Raw genomic sequence first — 20,028 nt, forward strand, 5'->3', positions numbered from 1 at the left:
TAAGCAGACTGTGATTGTCTATTGTTGTGACTTAGGTGAAGATCAGATCACATTTTATGACTAATTTGTGCAGAAGTCCATATCATTCCAAAAGGGTTCACATACTTTTTCTTGCAACTGTATTTATATAAAAAAAAAAAAACCTTTACAACCCCTTTAATTCTTAGAAAAAAGGTCATTGTTGAGTGAAACATGTTAAAGGGTAGAGGTTCCAGTGGACTGCTTTTACACTGGATGGATTAATAAACATCTTACCATGGCACTTAATTTTGAGTGCAGCTTCCTTTTTTCCTTGACTGATTTATGCCTGTTGGTATTAAATGTGTTTCACTACAGTGGACAGAATAGGACAAAAAAAAGAGATGGGTAGAGACAAGGGAAACTTATGAGTATTTAATATATTCAATATTTTGATATCTGCATTATTAATGGCATGCAAAAACAGTTTATCTTGCTATTTGTAGTTAGCAGAATTAACATATTTTAGTTCTAGCAGTATGGCAAGCCTGTTCTTCTCTCCTCACTGACTTGGGTCTTTAATATGTCCAATAAGGATAGGAACTCCAATATCATCAGACACTAGAATAAAGAGAAAAGGTCTTCGCACAGCAAAAACTGTGACAGTGCGAGCAATGGATATAGTAGAGGCAGCCACAGCCTTCACTCCTTCTTCTTTGATTTGCAGAAGTGCATGATGGGCGACATTGCTTACAGCAAGGTCTGTGCTATTTGATAAAGCACATAGATCTGGATGCTCGAATAGATCATAGAGACCTGAAAATGAAAAAGCCAACAGGGAAAAATATGTAGGTAGATCTGATTCAAAATGGTACATTTTAACATATTCTTAAAAAAAAAGCCTTAGTGTAGAAGAACAGTGGAAGCCCTTTAGTGCAGGTACAGCAAACTTATAATAGATTTCTCAGGTAGTGACATCTATATGAATGTATGGAATCACATTTCATAACAAAAGCAATTTTCCTAAATCATCTTCCAATACAGCACATGAGGCTCCTCCTCAAACAGGAAAAGGAAATGCATTACCAAAAAATAAAACACTTTGAGGTTGGGTTCACAGCAGGGGTCCAGTGCGTCCCAATTCACCATTTCAGGTCGGCTTTCAGCCCAAATTTTCGGCTGACCTGAAATGGACCAGAAGACGCACAGGACTCCTGTGCAATTCGCACTGAAGCCACTCTGGAGATGTGTGAACCAGCTCCATAGAGAGCCGGTCACAATATGCTCACATGCGAATTGGATGCGTATGAACCCAGCCTGAGAGGAAGTCTTTCTGATGAATTGAGAAGTTATTGTGTTTTCTCCATCCAGGGGTGAGTCATTGCTTTTGGGTGTGGCTTGCAGACCCGAGGTCATTACGCCGTTCCAGACGAGGAAGTACAGAGCATACACAGGCAGGAGAAGGAGGTGAAGCCGCCGCACCTCCATTTCAGCTGGATTTATTTACATCGCTATTCGTTTTTATTGGTCTTGTAAGTGCACAGCTTTTTTAGCCCATTTAAATTTGTACTCTGGTATTATGCTATGGTCTTCTTCTCTCTCTTCTGATCATTTGAGATATACAGACATCGCCCCAGGCATACCACAGAGGGTCAGGAGGGAGACCTAAAATCCCCACGCTTGCTGAGACCACTTTAATAGTGGTCACACTAATAGGATAAGGAGACTACAACACTATTCTTGGGTGCTTTTCCTGGTGGATGAAGCTCGCTCTATCCTTCTACCAAATACAACTATTATTTTTGGATAGACATTTGATTAACTTCATAAGGACATCTTTTTCTAATGAGGATTGTTTATTCACTCATGTAGTGGGACTTTTCTTCCTTATTTCTCCTCTTTTTTTGCACTTATATCTAATTGTGTCACTTAATTGTTTTTTTCACTTTATCATCGGTTTCATTATTTACCTTGCTATTATAGCCATGTTTAATATCTGTTCACTGTCAGAAATGTGAGCGCTGTACCGTATATTCCACAAGTCATTGCTTGGAGCCTAGTGCTAGGAGGATTCCCCTTTGCAAATTTACACCCACAACCCTTTTTTAATCCTTCCCTACCCTCCTGATGGTGGTACTCTTGTTGATCTTTTGCTTATCCAGTTCCTTCCTCTTTAAGGGGCCTAAGACACCTGGGACTGATTCTATTTTCAGTGACTGAGAAGGTCCGTATTGGGTAGGCCAGCCCACAACTCTGGACTGGAATCTGACTCAGCATCTCAGCGATGCCGAGATCCTAAGCCAGCCGCTCCCATCCCCTCCACAGCCCAGCACTTCAGTGGGGGGGGGGGGGGGGGGGGTCAGGTTGGTGCAGGGCAGGCAGTAGTGACTGACAGTCACCAACTCTCTGCTCACAAAGCTCTGAGAACTGAGCGATAAGCGGTCTTTGATCGCTCGGTTATCAATCTTAGAGCTGGCTGGTGGCAGATGCAGCAACAGAGTTGTGGTGTAGTCAATAAGATAACTAAAAACATGCAAAATAATACCTCATTCACACATAACCTATATTGTCAAAACTTTTGGGATGCCTGGCTTTACACGCACAGACATGAACTTTAATGGCATCCCAGTCTTAGTCGATAGGGTTCAATATTGCGTTGGCCCACCCTTTGCAGCTATAACAGCTTCAACTCTTCTGGGAAGTCTGTCCACAAGGTTTAGGAGTATGTCTATGTGATATGTTTGACCATTCTTCCAGAAGTGCATTTCTGAGGTCAGGCACTGATGTGGACGAGAAGGCCACTCTAATTCATCCCAAAGGTGTTCTATCGGGTTTAGGTTAGGACTCTGTGTAGGCCAATTAAGTTCCTCCACCCCAAACTCACTCATCCATGTCTTTATGGACCTTGCTTTGTGCACTGGTCCAAATCATTTGGTGGAGCGGGAATTATGATGTGGGGTTGTGTTTTAGGGATTGGGCATGGCCCCTTAGTTCCAGTGAAGGGAACTCTAAAGGCGATAGCATACCAAGACATTTTGAATAATTTCATGCACCCAACTTTGTGGGAACAGTTTTGTGATGGTCCCTTCCTGTTCCAACATGACTGTGTACCAGTGCACAAACCATATGCCCTTGATATTATTTTGCAAGTTGGTAGTTATCTTATTGACTACACCACAACTCTGGTGCATCTGTCCCCTGACAGCTCTAAGATTGAGAACCGAATGATCAAAGACCGCTGATCGCTCAGTTCTTAGAGCTCCATGAGCAGAGAGCTGGTGACTGTCACTCACCGCTTACTGCTCTGCCCCGCTCACTGGAGCGATGGGCTGTGGAGGGGAAAGGAACGTCTGGCTCTCAGCGTCTCATTTTTCAGAGAATATGAATGATAACACAAAAGAAAATTCTTTCACTCATGGTAAATTTGTGATGTCAGGCACCATGAGTCTAGATCTGCAGTGAATGAGCTGGTGATTTGATACATGCTGTTTATTGTTATTTCTTGTAAGTGTAACTTTTTAGGGGGGCTTTTTTAATAAATTTAAAAGCAGAGAACACTATGGTACTTGTGTTTTTTGATTCATGTCCTTAAACCCTGGAAATATAAGTGGAATTGATTATTAAAAAGCGAATGGAGGAAGGTGGTGTTTGGAGACAATTCAAACGTTAATTACCCACACAGAAGTGCAGTCTGGGGACTGTAGGAATTACTACCATTGGTAAAGTGGATTGATTGTGGTGGACACAAGGAGTGATCTGTCTATGAGTTTTATACTCATCCTTGAGGTGAGCAGGCAGGTGGTGGTGTGCACTGAATATTGGATCCATTTAAATAGGATTTTACACAGCAGGGACAGCTTTGGAAACCTACATATGAACTGTTTCTTTATAATTTTTTTCATAAATTGTTTTATGGAATGTATAATCATTTGTTTATATAAGATTTATAGATATGCAGCGCTGCACTATTTTCACAAAATTAATATTGCAATAGGTGTGGTGTATCACTATAAGTGGTCAGCAGCTGTGTAGACATTATAGGAGTAATTTATTAGCATTGTGGCGCTTATTGTTTTTCTCACAAGGTGAAGTAGCAGGCTTCAGTCAAAACTGAATTGGGACCAACCTGGTCCTTATGTTATCCTTGAAGGTGACCCACAGAAGACAAATTTGGGTTTGGAACTGATTACGGAAGTAATTTCTATGAAGGCCTTACAGAGAACCTATGGAAGAGAGTACACAGCATCATGTTCGTCCACAAGAGGATAGGCCAGTTCGAGAAAGGTCTTGACAAATTCCATTAGCTGATTTAGATGACCTTAGAGAACATATTGTGGAGTTAACCACTTGCTTACTGGGCACATATACCCCCCTCCTGCCCAGGTGAAATTTCAGCTTCCGGCACTGCGTCGCTTTAACTAACAATTGCGCGGTCGTGCGACGTGGCTCCCAAACAAAATTGACGTCCTTTTTTCCCCACAAATAGAGCTTTCTTTTGGTGGTATTTGATCGCCTGTGCGGTTTTTATTTTTTGCGCTATAAACAAAAAAGAGCGACAATTTTGAAAAAAATACAATATTTTTTACTTGTTGCTATAATAAATATCCCAATTTAAAAAAAAAAAACACATATTTTTTTTTCAGTTTAGGCCGATACGTATTCTTCTACATATTTTTGGTAAAAAAAAAAAATCGCAATAAGCGACTGGTTTGCGCAAAAGTTATAGCGCCTACAAAATAGGGGACAGAATTATTATTTTTTTGCATGACAGATTGCAAAAGATAGTAGGACAAACCCCCGAAAAATTCTTCATATATATTAAAAGTAAAAAGGTCAGGTCTGAGCATGTAGGCCCTTTACAAAATAATCTAGAGTGGGTGACTGGGAAAAAAGAGAAGGCTAATTTATTAAATACTTTCTTCAGCTCTGTGTATACATTCGATGTCATGGGAGAGCATGGGGGAGCTCATGTCCATAATGGGGGTGGTATTGACACAGCCCCAAATGATACACAATGGCTCAAAAGTGATATGGTCCAGAAATATTTAGACAGAATAAAGGTTGATAAAGAACCTGGGTCAGATGGCATCCACCCACGGATCCTAAAGGAATTGAGCTCTGTAATTTCAAAGCCTTTGTATCAAATTTTTAGGGACTCATTAATGACAGGAATAGTTCCCCTGGATTGGCGCAGGTCCAATGTGGGGCCTATATTTAAAAAGGAAACAAAGTCCTTACCAAGTAACTATAGACCTGTTAGTTTAACTTCTATAGTTATGAAGATACTGAAGAGATTAATAAAAGACCACATAGACGAGTTATTGCTGGAAAAAAACTATTTAAGCAGCAGACAGCATGAATTCATGACAGACAGAAGTTGTCAGACAAACCTGATTTATTTTTATGAAGAGGTAAGTAAAACCCTGGACAGAGGGGTGGCGGTGCACGTGGTATACTTGGATTTTGCAAAAGCGTTCGATACAGTTTCACACACAGGGCTCATGTGTAAGGTAAAGTCTACATGCTTGGAAATATCAGTTTGTAAATGGATAGAAAACTGGCTAAAAGACAGAATTCAGAGAGTCGTGGTTAATGATTCTTACTCTGAATGGTCTAAGGGTATCAGTGGTGTACCCCAAGGTTCAGTTTTGGGGCCCTTACTTTTTAATGTCTTTATAAATGATATTGGGTCTGGAATCAAAAGTAACATTTCTGTCTTTGCAGATGACACCAAGCTATGCAGTGGAATAACGTCATTACAAGATGTCTCCGACTTACAATACGACCTCAATGCACTGTCTAATTTGGCAACTGTGGCAGATGAGGTTAATGTTGATAAATGTAAAGTTTTGCACTTGGGGGCTAAGAATATGCATGCATCATACATACTAGGGGCAGTGCAACTGTGGGGATCCGTAGTGGAGAAGGATCTGAGGGGTTTTGGTGGATCATAGGCTCAATAATGGCATGCAATGTCAATGAATGAATGAATGAATGAATGACTTGTATAGCGCAACACATGCGAACTGAATCGCCTCTGGGCGCTTTTTCCAGCCAGTATCTGCTTGGCTGGTGCGGTCATTTTTACCCCGTAGGATCATGACACGCTAGGGACACACAGTCATACACACATATATACATATATACTGGGCCAATTTGGAAGAGATCCAATTTACCTACCAGCATGTCTTTGGAGTGTGGGAGGAAACCGGAGCACCCGGAGGAAACCCACGCAGACACAGGGAGAACATGCAAACTCCAGGCAGATGGTGTCGTGGTCGGGATTCGGACCAGCGAACCTTTTGCTGCTAGGTGAACGTGCTACTCACTGCACCACTGTGCTGCCAAGCTGTGGGTTTCAAAACGAGCAAAGTCCTTTTCTTGTATTAAGAGAGGTATGGACTACAGAGAGAGATATAATTTTTCCCCTGTTCAAATCATTAGTAAGACCTCATCTGGAATATGCAGTTTCGTTTTGGGCACCAGTTCTCAAAAAGGATATCGGGGAACTGGAGAAAGTGCAGAGAAGGGCAACCAAACTTATAAGAGGCATGGAGGAGCTCAGCTATGAGGAAAGATTAGTGGAACTGAATTTATTCACTCTTGAGAAGAGGAGAATAAGGGGGGATATGATCAACATGTACAAATATATAAGGGGTCCATATAATGAACTTGGTGTTGAGTTATTCACTTTACGGTCAACACAAAAGACAAGGGGGCACTCTTTACGTCTAGAGGAAAAAAGATTTCATCTCCAAATATGGAAAGGTTTCTTCACCGTAAGAGCTGTGAAAATGTGGAACAGACTCTCCCTCCAGAGGTGGTTCTGGCCAGCTCAGTAGATTGCTTTAAGAAAGGCCTGGATACTTTCCTAAATGTACATAATATAACTGAGTACTAACATTTATAGGTAAAGTTGATCCACGGAAAATCCGATTGCCTTTCGGGGGATCAGGAAGGAATTTTTCCCTTGCTGTAGCAAATTGGATCATGCTCTGCTGTTTTTTTTTTTTTTTTTTCTTCCTCTGGATCAACTGTCGGTATATAATTGGGTATATGGGATTGTACGGTATTTTTTATTTTATTTTAATTTTTTTATGGTTGAACTGGATGGACTTGTGTCTTTTTTCAACCTGACTAACTATGTAACTATCTGAATTTCACAAGTTGGAATTTTTGGCATTGAAATGGGCTGTCGTGCACAAGCTTAAAGAATACCTGTATGGTGCAGAATTTGAAGTCAAAACGGATAACAACCCGCTCACATATGTCATTACCATGGCCTAGCTGGATTCCATGGGAAATCGATGGTTGGCAGCACTTTCCAGTTTCCGTTTCAGCTTGAAGTACCAACCTGGAGTTGGAAATAGGGATGCTGGTGCTCTGTCAAGGAGACCCTATGACCCGCTAACTCATAAGGAAAGATGGAATCAACTGATGACAGAAGGCATTCAGGCTTTGTGTCAAGGGATTGAGTACCGAGCCAGAGGAGCGACAGGGACCGAAGCCATTGGAGTCACCACTGTTGGGGTCCCAAAGCTCTACTGTGACTTGACCCAAGTGAGGGATGAGGGACTGCCTACCCTTTCCAAGAAAGACTTGAGAAAGGATCAAACAGAAGATCCCCTTTGTTCTCTGACTTTGAAAGACTTGGAGAGTGGTCGCCCAGAACTTCTACTCACAGCAGATTCCCCAAAGGAGGCTTGATTGGTTCACAAAAAGTGGAATCGACTGCAGCTCTCAGATGAGGTGGTCTACCAAAGGGGTCCCTCGGATGATCCAGAAGAGAGATGGCAGCTGTTTCTCCCGGAGAAGCATAGGGGAACAGTGCTGAATGCATTACACCATAAACATGGACACTTAGGACCTGATAGAGCATTTAAGTTACTGTCACTCTGGCCTTCGCTACACCCAGAGAAACACTTTGCCTTCCAGAGCTGCCCCAATGGGCCATCTACAGAGTCAAAGTCCTATGGATCTTGTGTGCATCGATTTATTGTGTCTGGAACCCAACACAAGTGGTCAAGGTAATATGTTGGTAGTGACTGATCATTTCACCTGTTATGCCCAGGCTTATCCAACAAGAGATCAACGAGCTGCCACAGTCGCCAAAGTGTTAGTGGAGAAATTCTTTATTTATTATGGATTACCTCAAAGAAAGTAACTCTGAGCAAGGAATAGACTTCGAAAGCAGGCTCATTAAACAGCTATTGGATCATCTGAGCATCAAGAAATCGAGAACGACACCTTACCACCCTCAAAGGGATCCTCAACCATAGAGGTGACATGCTTGGAACCCTTCCATCTGACAGAAAACAGCATTGGAGCAGGCACATTTCCGCTGTGGTTCATGCCTATATTAGTACTGAAAATGACGCAACGGGTTACTCACCATATAGACTGATGTTTGGAAGAGAAGCTTGTCTGCTAGTGGACTTGGCCTTCGGTGTCTCAATAGATAGAACTTACACTACATCCTACAGGGGCTATGTGGATAGGCTCAGAAAGAGCCTAAAAACAGCCTATGAGAAGGCACAAGAAGCTTCTGGTGTTAGAGGTCAACGGAAACGGAAGAATTATGATAAAGTTAGGATTCATGATTTACAGCCGGGTGACAAAATGTTGATGAGGAATCTGGGTCTCTCTGGAAAACATAAGTTAGCTGATCGGAATTCTCAACAATATGTCGTCTGTAAGCACATGCCTGGTCTTTCTGTATACCAAATCTGGCCTGATGGGAAAACAGGTCCCCTAAAGACCTGGCATTGAAATCATTTACTACCTCTAAATAAAACCGTCAGGGTACCTGTGAGAACTGAGACTTCATTACCCACACCATCTTCTTCCAGGCAAGTTACCTCTACTGCCAGACGAGGCCACAACAATAGAGTATGACAGTGATGATGATCTGAAGGTAGGATGGTTGTGGCCATCTGAGCCCATGGATGCCACTCCCTCCACATCAACTGCTAATCAGCCCTTGAGTGTGCTCCGGCCTGTTGCATCAGAATTTGCACCCCAGGTGCAAGGAAATTGAGAGCTAGTATTGCAAGCCTACCAGTTAGTCCATGAACCTGATTAACTGTTTCCGGGTGGGAGTTCCTCTGAACTTGAAGAAGAACTGTTTGAGGAAAGCCACCTTGAACCTGATGGAGAATCCTATGAAGAGACTAATCTTGAGCCCAAAGAACAGAGTTAAGAGAAAAGTGTCCCTAACCCATCTCCCAACACCCTTTGGTTGCAGTTCTCATTACCTAATGCATTTGTTAGGAAATGTCATAAAATCAGCATAAGATCATAGGCCGTTTTTCGCGATGTGAAAATTTACATTTTCTTTAATGTTATTAAAAATGATCGTGTTTGGGCTCCAGAGCATTTTTTGCGGCGTTAAAAATGGGCATTAAAAATTTAGAACATAAATGTTCGCGTCATTTTTAACGTTGTCGTTTTTAACAACGTCTTTTAACGTCCTCGGCTTTGTGCGGATTTGTGCGCTGATATTATTTTTAAAACGCCCCTGTCCCCGGTAGCTCTCGCGCAGGAGTGAACACGCATGCAAGTCCCGTCCACATATGTAAACGCCGTTCAAACCCCACACGTGAGGTATCGTTGTGTGCGTTAGAGCGCGTGCAACAGTTCTAGCACTAGACCTCCTCTGTAACTCAAAATAGTAACCTGTAAAAAAAATTAAAGCGTCGCCTATGGAGATTTTTAAGTACCGAAGTTTGGCGCCATTCCATGAGTGTGCGCAATTTTAAAGTGTGACATGTTAGGTATCTATTTACTCAGCGTAACATCATCTTTCACATTATACAAAAAAATTGGGCTAACTTTACTGTTTTGTTATTTTTTAATTCATGAAACAGTTTTTTTCCCTAAAAAAAGGCGTTTGAAAAATTATTGTGCAAATACTGTGCGAGAAAAAAAGTTGCAATGACCGCCATTTTATTCCCTAGGGTGTTTGCTAAAAAAATATATATAGGGGCATATTCTTAAAGATCTGAGGCGGCGGAACGTATGTCCTTTACGTTACGCCGCCGCAAGTTTAAGTGGCAAGTGCCTGATTCCCAAACCACTTACCTGTAAACTTGCGGCGGCGTCGCGTAAAGTCCACCCGCGCAAGCCCTCCTAATTCAAATGATCCTGGTATTGGGCGTGGATCATTTAAATTAGGCGCGCTCCCGCGCCGATCGTAATGCGCATGCTCCGTCGGGTAAATTACCCGACGTGCATTGCGCTAAATGACGTCTCACGGACGTCATTTGTTTTGACTGTAACGTAAATGGCGTCCAGCGCCATTCACGGACGACTTACGCAAACGACGTTAAATTTTCAAATTTCGACGCGGGATCGATGGCCATATATAACATTGAGTACGCCACCTAGGGGGCATCTTTATCTTTACGCCGCGTATCGCTTATGAAAACGACGTTAAAACACTACGGCGGGCAAGCGTACGTTAGAGAATCCGAGTGACTAGTCATTTGCATATTCTACGCTGACCGCCACCGTCGTATCTTAGGCATGTTTAAGTGTATCTCAGTTTGAGAATACACTTAAACATAGGATCGGACTTACGTCGGCGTATCTGCTGATACGCTGGCGTAAATTATTTGAGTATATGGCCCATAATGTTTGGGGCCGGGGACGCTCGTTCTGGTAAAACTAGTGTTCGTAATGGAGATAGCACATTCATCACGCTGTAACAGACTGAAAAGCACGAAGACTGAAAAGTGAGAATCAGCAAAAGCAGCCCCAAGGGTGGCGCCATCCGGATGGAACTTCCCCTTATAGTGTCGTCGTACATGTTGTACGTCACCGCACTTTTTTCACGATCGTGTGTAGGCAAGGCAGGCTTAACAATAATCGGGTTGAAAAAAACATTATTTTTTCTAGACCATTAAAAATGGTCGTGTGTATGCGGCATAAATTGGGTACAGTTGCAGGATTGAAGGCAGATTGGGTCCTGCAGAAGCTAAGAAGGAAGCTCACCCCTAACAACAAAAACAAGGACGGACAGGATTGGATAGCAGCCAGGGCCGGACTGGCCCACCGGGATAGCGGGAGATATCCCGGCAGGCTGCATGCCCTGAGGCCGCTTTAAGATGTGGCTGACTGCAGCACTCGCACTCCCCTTCCTCGCTCTCTCTCTTCTGTCACACACACAGCGGGGAATCTTCCGAGGTGTGTGTCACTCACGTAACAAACAGCTAGCTGGGTCTGTGTTAGTCTCGTCTGTGCAGTAGGAAGATCACGCCCCCCTAGACCAGCTCGTATGATAGTAGATGGAAGACTGATTGAATCAGTGTTTCACCTATCATACAAGCTGGTCTAGGGGGCGGGACCTTCCTACTGCACAGACGAGACTAACACAGACCCAGCTAGCTCCTGTTTGTTACGTGACACACACCTCGGAAGATTCCCCGCTGTGTGTGATCAAGGCAATGCCATGGTGAGTGCCATCCACAGTGGGGCTGCATTAACATCCACAGTGGGGCTGCATTAACATCCACAGTGGGGCTGCATTAACATCCACAGTGGGGCTGTATTCACATCCACAGTGGGGCTGCATTCACGGGCGCAGTGAGGTTGCATTGATTCTACTTCAGCCCAATAAATATAATTTAAGTTGGAACAAAGTAGGATCCTTGTCCTTACCATCCGACGTGATGATTACAACAGCAGTAAAAGGAATTTATCTCACACTGGGATTGTTTTGATTGGTCAAAGGACAAGTCAGACTGTCACAAAGTCGGATCAAAGTAGTATCCTGTTCATGAAAGTCGGATGGATGTCGGACCGATGTAGCAGTGCCGGCTCAAGACATTGTGCTGCCTGGGACCAAGAATGAAATGCTGCCTCCCCCCAAAAAAAATCACACACACCAAAAGGCCCCCACATTCATTATTTTTTATCATGATAACTAAAGGGGACCCGTCATGGCTCAATACATGTTTAAAGGAGTATAAAGAGGACCTGTCATGGCTCTATACATTTATAAAGGAGTATAAAGAGGACCTGTTATGGCTCTATACATGTATAAAGGAGTATAAAGAGGACCTGTCATGGCTCTATACATGTATAAAGGAGTATAAAGAGGACCTGTCATGGTTCTATACATGTATAAAGGAGTATAAAATGACCTGTCAGGGCTCTATACATGTGTATAGGAGTGTAAAAGGACGTGTCATGGCTTTATACATGTATATAGAAATCTTCTGCCCGCCCACTCCTGTCACCACTAACAGCAGCCGCGCCGGGCTGCTCACTAGCAGTGGTGCCTGCCCACTCACTTGCTGACTGCTCCCCCCCCTCTGCGAGTGTCCTCACAGGCAGCCTGGCGCCACGCTCCTCACATGCAGCGGAGCGGGCGGAACCGGCTGGCTGGTGGGCGTCAGTATGCTGCCCCCCTAAAAGTGCTGCCTGGTACCCATGGTACCACCTGGTCCCATTGTAGGGCCGGCCCTGCGATTAAGGATTGATGTCGCAGAGCAAAGTAGGATGAAAGTCGTATGACTGTCGTGTCTTATCAGTGGGAACCCAGCATCAGTAACTACCACAGCGTTTTCATCTGAGGGAAATCCTGAAAACATGACCTGTTGGATTGGATTCCTTGAGGATTGGAATTGACAAACACTGCATTATGCAGCAATGCAAAATAATACCATCAGCTAGAGCGGACTAAAAATCCCAGCAATATATTATACAGCAATACCGAATGGCAACTGCCTATCCTATCAATACATTATATAGCAATGAAGAATATTATGAAGCTACATACTCTTTGCTGCGCTGGAGTGCTGGCCCCATGTCACCAGTGGCTTTATGGGGTCTCAGAAGGACTGTAATGCCCTGTACACACGACCGGTTTTCCTGACATGCCTAAAACCCGACTTTTTCCCGAAGTGATTCCTCTCAAGCCTGCCTTGCATACACACATTCAGTAAAAAAAAAAAAACACTCAACGAAAGTGCGGTGACCTCCAACACGTACGACGCCACTAAAAAGAGGACGTTCCATTCAAATGGCGACACTTTTTGGGCTGCTTTTTCTGATCCTCGTGTTAGTAAAAGTTTGGTGAGAGACGATTTTCACTTTTCAGTCTTCGTGCTTTTTCAGTTCGTTACAGCGTGACGAATGTGCCATCTCCATTTCGAACGCTAGTTTTACTAGAAAGAGCACTCCCATCTCATACTTGATTCTGAGCATGCACGTTTTTTTCCCCCCTCAGAAAAGCATACACACGAGCGACAAGAAAAAGACTGACGGAAAACACGACAGGAAAAAATAGAGCAGGCTCGAATTTTTTTGCGGGCAGCTTTCTCGTCGGGAAAACTGCTATGGAGCATACACCCGACTGTTTTTCCGACCAATCTAAAAAATGGCAGTTTTCTTGTCGGGAAAACTGGTCATGTGTACGAGGCATTAAGGGGTTTCAGGAGGCTGTGCAGGTTCTATGATGAGCTGTGCGGACCTGTCTCAGGTGAGCTGTGTAGGTTCTATGGTGGGCGTTTCAGGCTCCTGGGTGGCTATGTGGGGTCACTGCTGGCCTGCATGGGTCTCTGCTGGGCTGCGTGGGGTCTCTGGTGGTGGGTATGTGGTCTAAGCATAAATTAACCCTGGGCCCTGAAATCTAAGGGGTTACATTCTTAAATCTCAGGAGCTCATGCTGAGTCTTGTAGTGTTTCACTAGTTGGGGGGTGTCATGTCCTCAGCTCTGAGCTTTTCATGCTGGGACCTAACTGTAGTCCTTAGCCTGTAGTCCTGTAGCACCGAGGAGGAGAAATTAAATGCTGGGGCTTCCAGGCTCCCTCTGCAGGGCAGGGAGTTGCGGGCGTGACACTATGGTGGCTCTCATTTCAGTAAATCTGTGGCTTTGCTGCGGGCTATGTTCGGTGAATGACTGATCAGCGGCCAAGTCTGACCACTTGTGTCCCTTCTGAGGGTGAGCAGATGAACAGGTGGGGGAGGCTTGCTTGCCTCGTGGCAGATACGCCCATGTATGTACATAATTATAGCTCACACATTATTTAAATAAGGCCAGCCATACATAATTACAACTCACCAGTTATTTAAATAAGGCCAGTCATACATGGATTGATATTCAGCAGGCTCAGCAAAGACCAGCCTGGTCGTATGGACAGGCTGGCATGTCGGTTTTTTTCTGAGCAATCAGTGTATTCTAAAGGACGGGAAGGCTCTCTGCTGTCAATATACAATACCACATCGAAAAATATTTTTTTAGTTCAACTAGAGGGTTGAATGAAAAAAAATTATCCGGTTCCCCCATCGACACATTTGATGTGGATAGGGAAATAGGGTCTTTTATTTTTTCATTCACTAGTTGAACAAAAAAAATTAAAATGATCACGTATGGGCTGCCTAAGTCTCTAACTTGAAGTCTTCACTCACCAAGTGAACTTAAAGCTTCATTCAATCCAACGTTGGTATCAATATTGATCTGAGGAAGAGACACAGATGCTGCTCGAATGGGCGCCTCCTCAAGCTGTTTAATGAGCAGATTCACAATTTCTTGACTTAGACGTTTCTCCATAGTTTTCAGAGCATCTTCTGCATGTCCCAAAGGCAAGAGAATGAGAAGGCTGAAATTGCCTGACAAACGGAATCGAGCAACCTGAATGGACAACACACAGTGGCATATTAGGTGATAAAACAGAATAATTTCATTTAACAGCATGTACAACATTTGTGTCTTGATTGTCATCATTGCGGTCTGTCTTTTTAGACTCATAATCAAGTACTGCCTTTTAAGGAAAAGCACAATATATTTAAGTTACAACCCCTTTCCGTGCCTGCCACAGCACTTTAACTTGGTTTCAAGGCAGGGGAAAAGACAGACTTTCAGATAACGTGACTAACTGTGATTGACTATCACAGTGGTCAAATGATCAGGAGCACTCTGACTGAATTTTGACATCTAATGCCTCGTACGCACAATCTGATTTTCAGCAGACAAAGCCGTGGAATTTTGTGCGAAGGGCGTTGGCCTGTGAAATTGTTCTGCATACAAACAGCAAAACTTTGTTGGCTAACAAACAGAAACTACGTGGTTTTTCGGCTCTTTAGCGCCACCCTTCTGAGCATGCATTTGTACTTCCGAAGGACTTGTGTACACACAATGTCAGGAACATACTGGGCACTTCAGAAGGTGTGCGCCTATGCGCATGTGCGGATCGCTGACTTTACGCACGGATGTGCACACGCGCTCGCATTAGACGCGCTTTGGCGCCCAACAGCCTATAAAAGACGCTCCAGAAATGTTGCCCCTTGCAGTGTGATCTGCTTCTTTTCCTGATTCTGTTCCTGTATCCTGTTCCTGTGTTTGACCCAGCTTCCTGACCATTCTTCTGTCTCCAGTCCTGACCTTGGCTTGTTTGACCCTGCTCAGTAATCTGCCTGTCTACCTGTTGCCAAGACCCAGCCTGGACTCTGACTACTCTCTGCCTGCCACTTATGCTGTTTACCTTGATGTGTATGACCCGGCTTGTCTGACTCTGCAAACCTGCACCTGCTGACCTGTATCCTCTGCAAACCTGCACCTGCTGACCTGTATCCTCTGCAAACCTGCATCTGCTGACCTTCATCCTCTGCTCTGCAAACTTGCACCTGCTGACCTGTATCTTCTGCTCTGCAAACCTGCATCTGCTGACCTGCATCCTCTGCTCTGCAAACCTGCATCTGCTGACCTGCATCCGCTGCTCTGCAAACCTGCACCTGCTGACCTGCATCCTCTGCTTCCTGTACCAGCCATTCCAGCTTCCACTTGGCTCCACTACTTCAAGCAGTGAGGTTTAGACAGGCACCCTTACCTCACCATGCTCTTACCACCACTGTCCCCACTCCAGTGGTCACCGAGCCGGGGGTTGTACGGGAAGTCTTTCTCTCCACACGTCAGGCTCACACCTAAGGTACGTTGCACACGATCTGAATCACGAAAATTTTAAAGTATGCTATCCCACATTTGTTGTCGGAAATTCCGACAATTGTCCGATGGACCGTACAAATGGTCGCATTATCAGACAAAACCCTGCCATCACTAAATTATCGTCGAAAAATCCGATCGTGTGTACGAGGCATTATTTTGATTTAGTTTTAGTCATATTATTTTGTCTAAAATGGCATTTTAGTTTTAGTTGTATTTTAGTCAACTAAATTGTTTTAGTTTTAGTCATTTTAGTTGACTAAAATCGAATGGGTTTAGTTAAATTGTAATACATTATGTAAGCATTTCTCTAGAATTTTCAAACTCCTGGAGTAAAAATCTAAAAACATGTTTTTATTTATGGTATTAAGGTTTTTGTACGTGCACTACAGACAACGTTTTGTTACAACAATATTGCTTTATTGACAAACCGAAGTGTAACAACGACCCAAAGCATACATCCAAAACAACAAAGGAATGGCTTCACCAAAAGAATATTAAAGTTTTGGAATGGCCCAACCAGGGCCCAACCAGAGCCCAGACCTGAATCCCATTGAAAATCTGTGAGGTGATCTGAAGAAGGCTGTGCACAGGAGATGTCATTGCAATCTGACAGATTTGAAGTGTTTTTGCAAAGAAGAGTGGGCAAATATTGCCAAGTCAAGATGTGCCATGCTGATAGACTCATACTCAAAAAGACTGAGTGATGTAATAAAATCAAAAGGGGCTTTGAAAAAGTATTAGTTTAAGGGTGTGCACACTTATGCAACTATATTATTTTATTTTTTCTTCCCTCCACCTAAAAGATTTCAGTTTATTGTTCAACTGATAAATGTGAAAAATAAGTGATTTAAATGAAACACTCATTCACCATTGCACCAAAGAAATAGGAAAAAATTGATGAATAGAATAACAAAAGAAAAAAAAAATCAAAAAGCAGCTGCTTAGAAAATAAACAAAATGTTAAACATGATCACTAAAACTGAGATATAAAAGAAAACAGCAATGCTAGATGCTAAATCAATTCATTGAAAATAACGAAAAGTCATCAACGTTACAATTAGGGTTGAGCGAACCCGAACTGTAAAGTTTGGGTTCGTACCGAACTTTTGGGTTTTTGGTACCCGGACCCGAACAATTTACTGTAAGTTCGGGTTTAGCAATGTAATGGCGCGCTGCAGGGCAGCCAATCAACATTTGTTTAACTTGTGTGACCTAGAAGCCATCACAGCCATGCCTACTAATGGCATGGCTGTGATTGGCCAGTGCAGCATGTGACCCAGCATGTGACCCAGCCTCTATATAAGCTAGAGGCACATAGCACAGCACGTCACTCTGCTTTAGATAGGCCAGGGAAAGGCTGCTGCTCTGAGGGAGAGAATTAGATAGGAGTCAGACTGTCCTGCTTCAGAAATCAAATTACTCAGCGATCTACATAGCACAGCAAGTCACTCTGCATTAGATACTTTAGGGAAAGGTTCCTGGTTTTGCTTGTAGGGAGAGAAATATATAGGAGTCAGTCCTGCTTCAGAAATCAAATTACACCAGCACTGCATATGTTACTGTGAGATACTCTGCATTAGATACTTTAGGGAAAGGTTCCTGCTTTTGCTTGTAGGGAGAGAAATATATAGGAGTCAGTCCTGCTTCAGAAATCAAATTACACCAGCACTGCATATGTTCCTGTGAGATACTCTGCATTAGATACTTTAGGGAAAAGTTCCTGCTTTTGCTTGTAGGGAGAGAAATATATAGGAGTCAGTACTGCTTCAGAAATCAAATTACACCAGCACTGCATATGTTACTGTGAGATACTCTGCATTAGATACTTTTCTTCTATTGTGCTATTCAAAAAACATCCATTTAGGGCAAAAAAAAAAAATTGCAGTGTTTCCTCCAGTGTTTGCAGTGTTTCCTCCATATCTGTACGTGTGAGATAAACACTTTAGCTATTGTTCTTCTATTGTTCTATTCAAAAAACACCCATTTAGGGCAACACAAATATATTTTGCAGTTTTTCCTCCAGTGTTTGCAGAGTTTCCTGCATATCTGTACGTGTGAGATACACACTTTAGATACTGTTTTTCTATTGTGCTATTCAAAAAAAAAAATATTTAGGGAAAATACATTTTTTTTTGGTGCGTTTCCTGCATATCTGTATGTGTGAGATACACCCTTTAGATACTGGTCTTCTATTGTTCTATTCAAAAAACACCCATTTAGGACAAAAATATATATTTTGCAGTGTTTCCTCCAGTGTTTGCAGTGTTTCCTCCATATTTTTTATTTGTATGTATTTTATGTTATTTTAAGTTATTTCCCTATCCACATCTGTTTGCGGAGTACTTACCATGCTCTTACCAACATTTTGCTGCCATTCTAGCTCTTTCCATTAGTTTTTTAGAGACATTTTAGTACTGAAAAGTTTGGGTCCCCATTGACTTCAATGGGGTTCGGGGTCAAGTTCAGTCGAACCCGAACATCCAGGAGTCCGCTCAACTCTAGTTACAATGAAAAATAAATGCTTGAGGCCAACAGAGTGAACCTCAGAAAAATAGTGTAGAAAATGAAAAGTCAGTAAAGGAAAGTCCATTATAAAGTCACACAAATGATGCAAAAAGATGCCAAAATAGTGTAAGCGATCCTCCAAAGAGTGATGAGATCTTCACACAACACTGAGTGTAACAGACACTTCTCCCTGTCAGCAATGAACTCACAAAAGGTAGTTGCCTTACACTTGTGTGTTTGGCAGTAGAGCAGTTACCTGTGTAGGGTTAATAACTTTAATATACAACTCTCCAACTGGTACTATCAAAGTTTAGCACACTTACATACAGGGGAGATAAGAAGAAAGCTCCACTAGTGAAACAATTTTTAAAACCATATTCAATTTATTGTAAAATCTTTAATAAATGCAGTTACAAAGTTGACACAAATAATGAGCATTGAAAAGATGTGACCTAGAGCATTGAGGCGGAGGTGAACATCAAACGGCAAGCAATGTCTCACCACACTGTAGATTCAGCCAGAGCATCTCTCATGATATCAGACAAATCCTACAAGTTGCCGTACAGCCACATTCCTACGTGTTTCATCATCACAACTTCATCATGTGATTGCTATTGTTGTTCAACTGAGTTGTACAGTTCATAGGTCACATTATAGGTGGAAAAAGGTCTGAAATGATTTATCTTTGTCTCATTTGTTTTACATCACAGAAACCTAACATTTTAACAGGGGTGTGTAGACTTTTTATATCCATTGTATGTGTGACATATGGACAGTAATGCCCACCCTCCTTGCGAACTCACATATGTCTTACTTGGTCAGCAGTTCCATACCAGGCCATAGTAATATGATGCCGGCAGGAACACTCTCTCCCTTCCGGGTGGACGTCATATGACATCCTCCGTTTCTCGTCGCTACTGCGTGCCCTGTGGGCCCGCAGCGAGGCGTTTCGGAGATCAGACGTTTCCCTCAGGACACAGCCCCTCCCCGATCAGAGTAAAGAGCAAATGTAATAAATTAGTGAAAAAATAAATAAAGGAAAAAAAAAAAAGGAGAAAAAAGGTGAAATATTCTTTTATTATGAAAAAAAATAATATATATATATATATAGTCCCACAAAAACAGTGTGTAACAGTGTTTAAAAAAACACAAATATTATTCAAAGGATAAAAAGCATCCAAAGGTGCTATTGTAAATCTAACAATTATCAAAAGGTGCAGCAGTCTCCAGAGTGCAGCGCTATTCACTTGTCAGATAGCCCGCTAATGTTAAATGATCCACACTTATCAGATATCATGCATTTGACCATGGCTCAGCTTCAACACTTCCAATATTGCACCCCGTTCAGGAGAAGAGGGTAATATAGATAGCTGGATGGCCCCTTACCAGGAATGGTGGACTCCTATCACGGGAGTCAAACTCGCCTTGTACCAAAAGAAAGACAGCTTCAGATATTCACACCGACCACCAGTCTAGTACACAAACACCTCCGTGCAGTTTGAGTGATCCCTGCACGACTGGTGGTCGGTGTGAACATCTGAAGCTGTCTTTCTTTTGATACTGAGAAAGTGGGTTATCTGTAAAGCATTCCAAAATTTTATTCAGAATATATTCTTTTG

At 42.7% G+C, this 20,028-nt stretch overlaps 1 protein-coding gene across 2 annotated transcripts in view; it reads right to left on the reverse strand.

Annotated features, from left to right (window-relative positions):
- Positions 1 to 378: 378 nt before the first annotated feature.
- SERPING1 (serpin family G member 1) overlaps positions 379 to 20,028 on the reverse strand; it is a 194,094-nt gene continuing 174,444 nt past the window's right edge. For both annotated transcript variants that reach the window (XM_040320796.1, XM_040320797.1), the window contains exons 6-7: positions 14,371 to 14,593; positions 379 to 774 (exon numbers count right to left, since the gene is read on the reverse strand). In XM_040320796.1, coding sequence (XP_040176730.1) covers positions 521 to 774; positions 14,371 to 14,593 — 477 coding nt within the window. In that variant the 3' untranslated portion in view covers positions 379 to 520. The remainder of the gene's footprint in view (positions 775 to 14,370; positions 14,594 to 20,028) is intronic.

This window comes from Rana temporaria, chromosome 8 (assembly GCF_905171775.1).
Source record: "Rana temporaria chromosome 8, aRanTem1.1, whole genome shotgun sequence".
In the NCBI taxonomy this organism is placed as follows: Eukaryota; Metazoa; Chordata; class Amphibia; order Anura; family Ranidae; genus Rana; species Rana temporaria.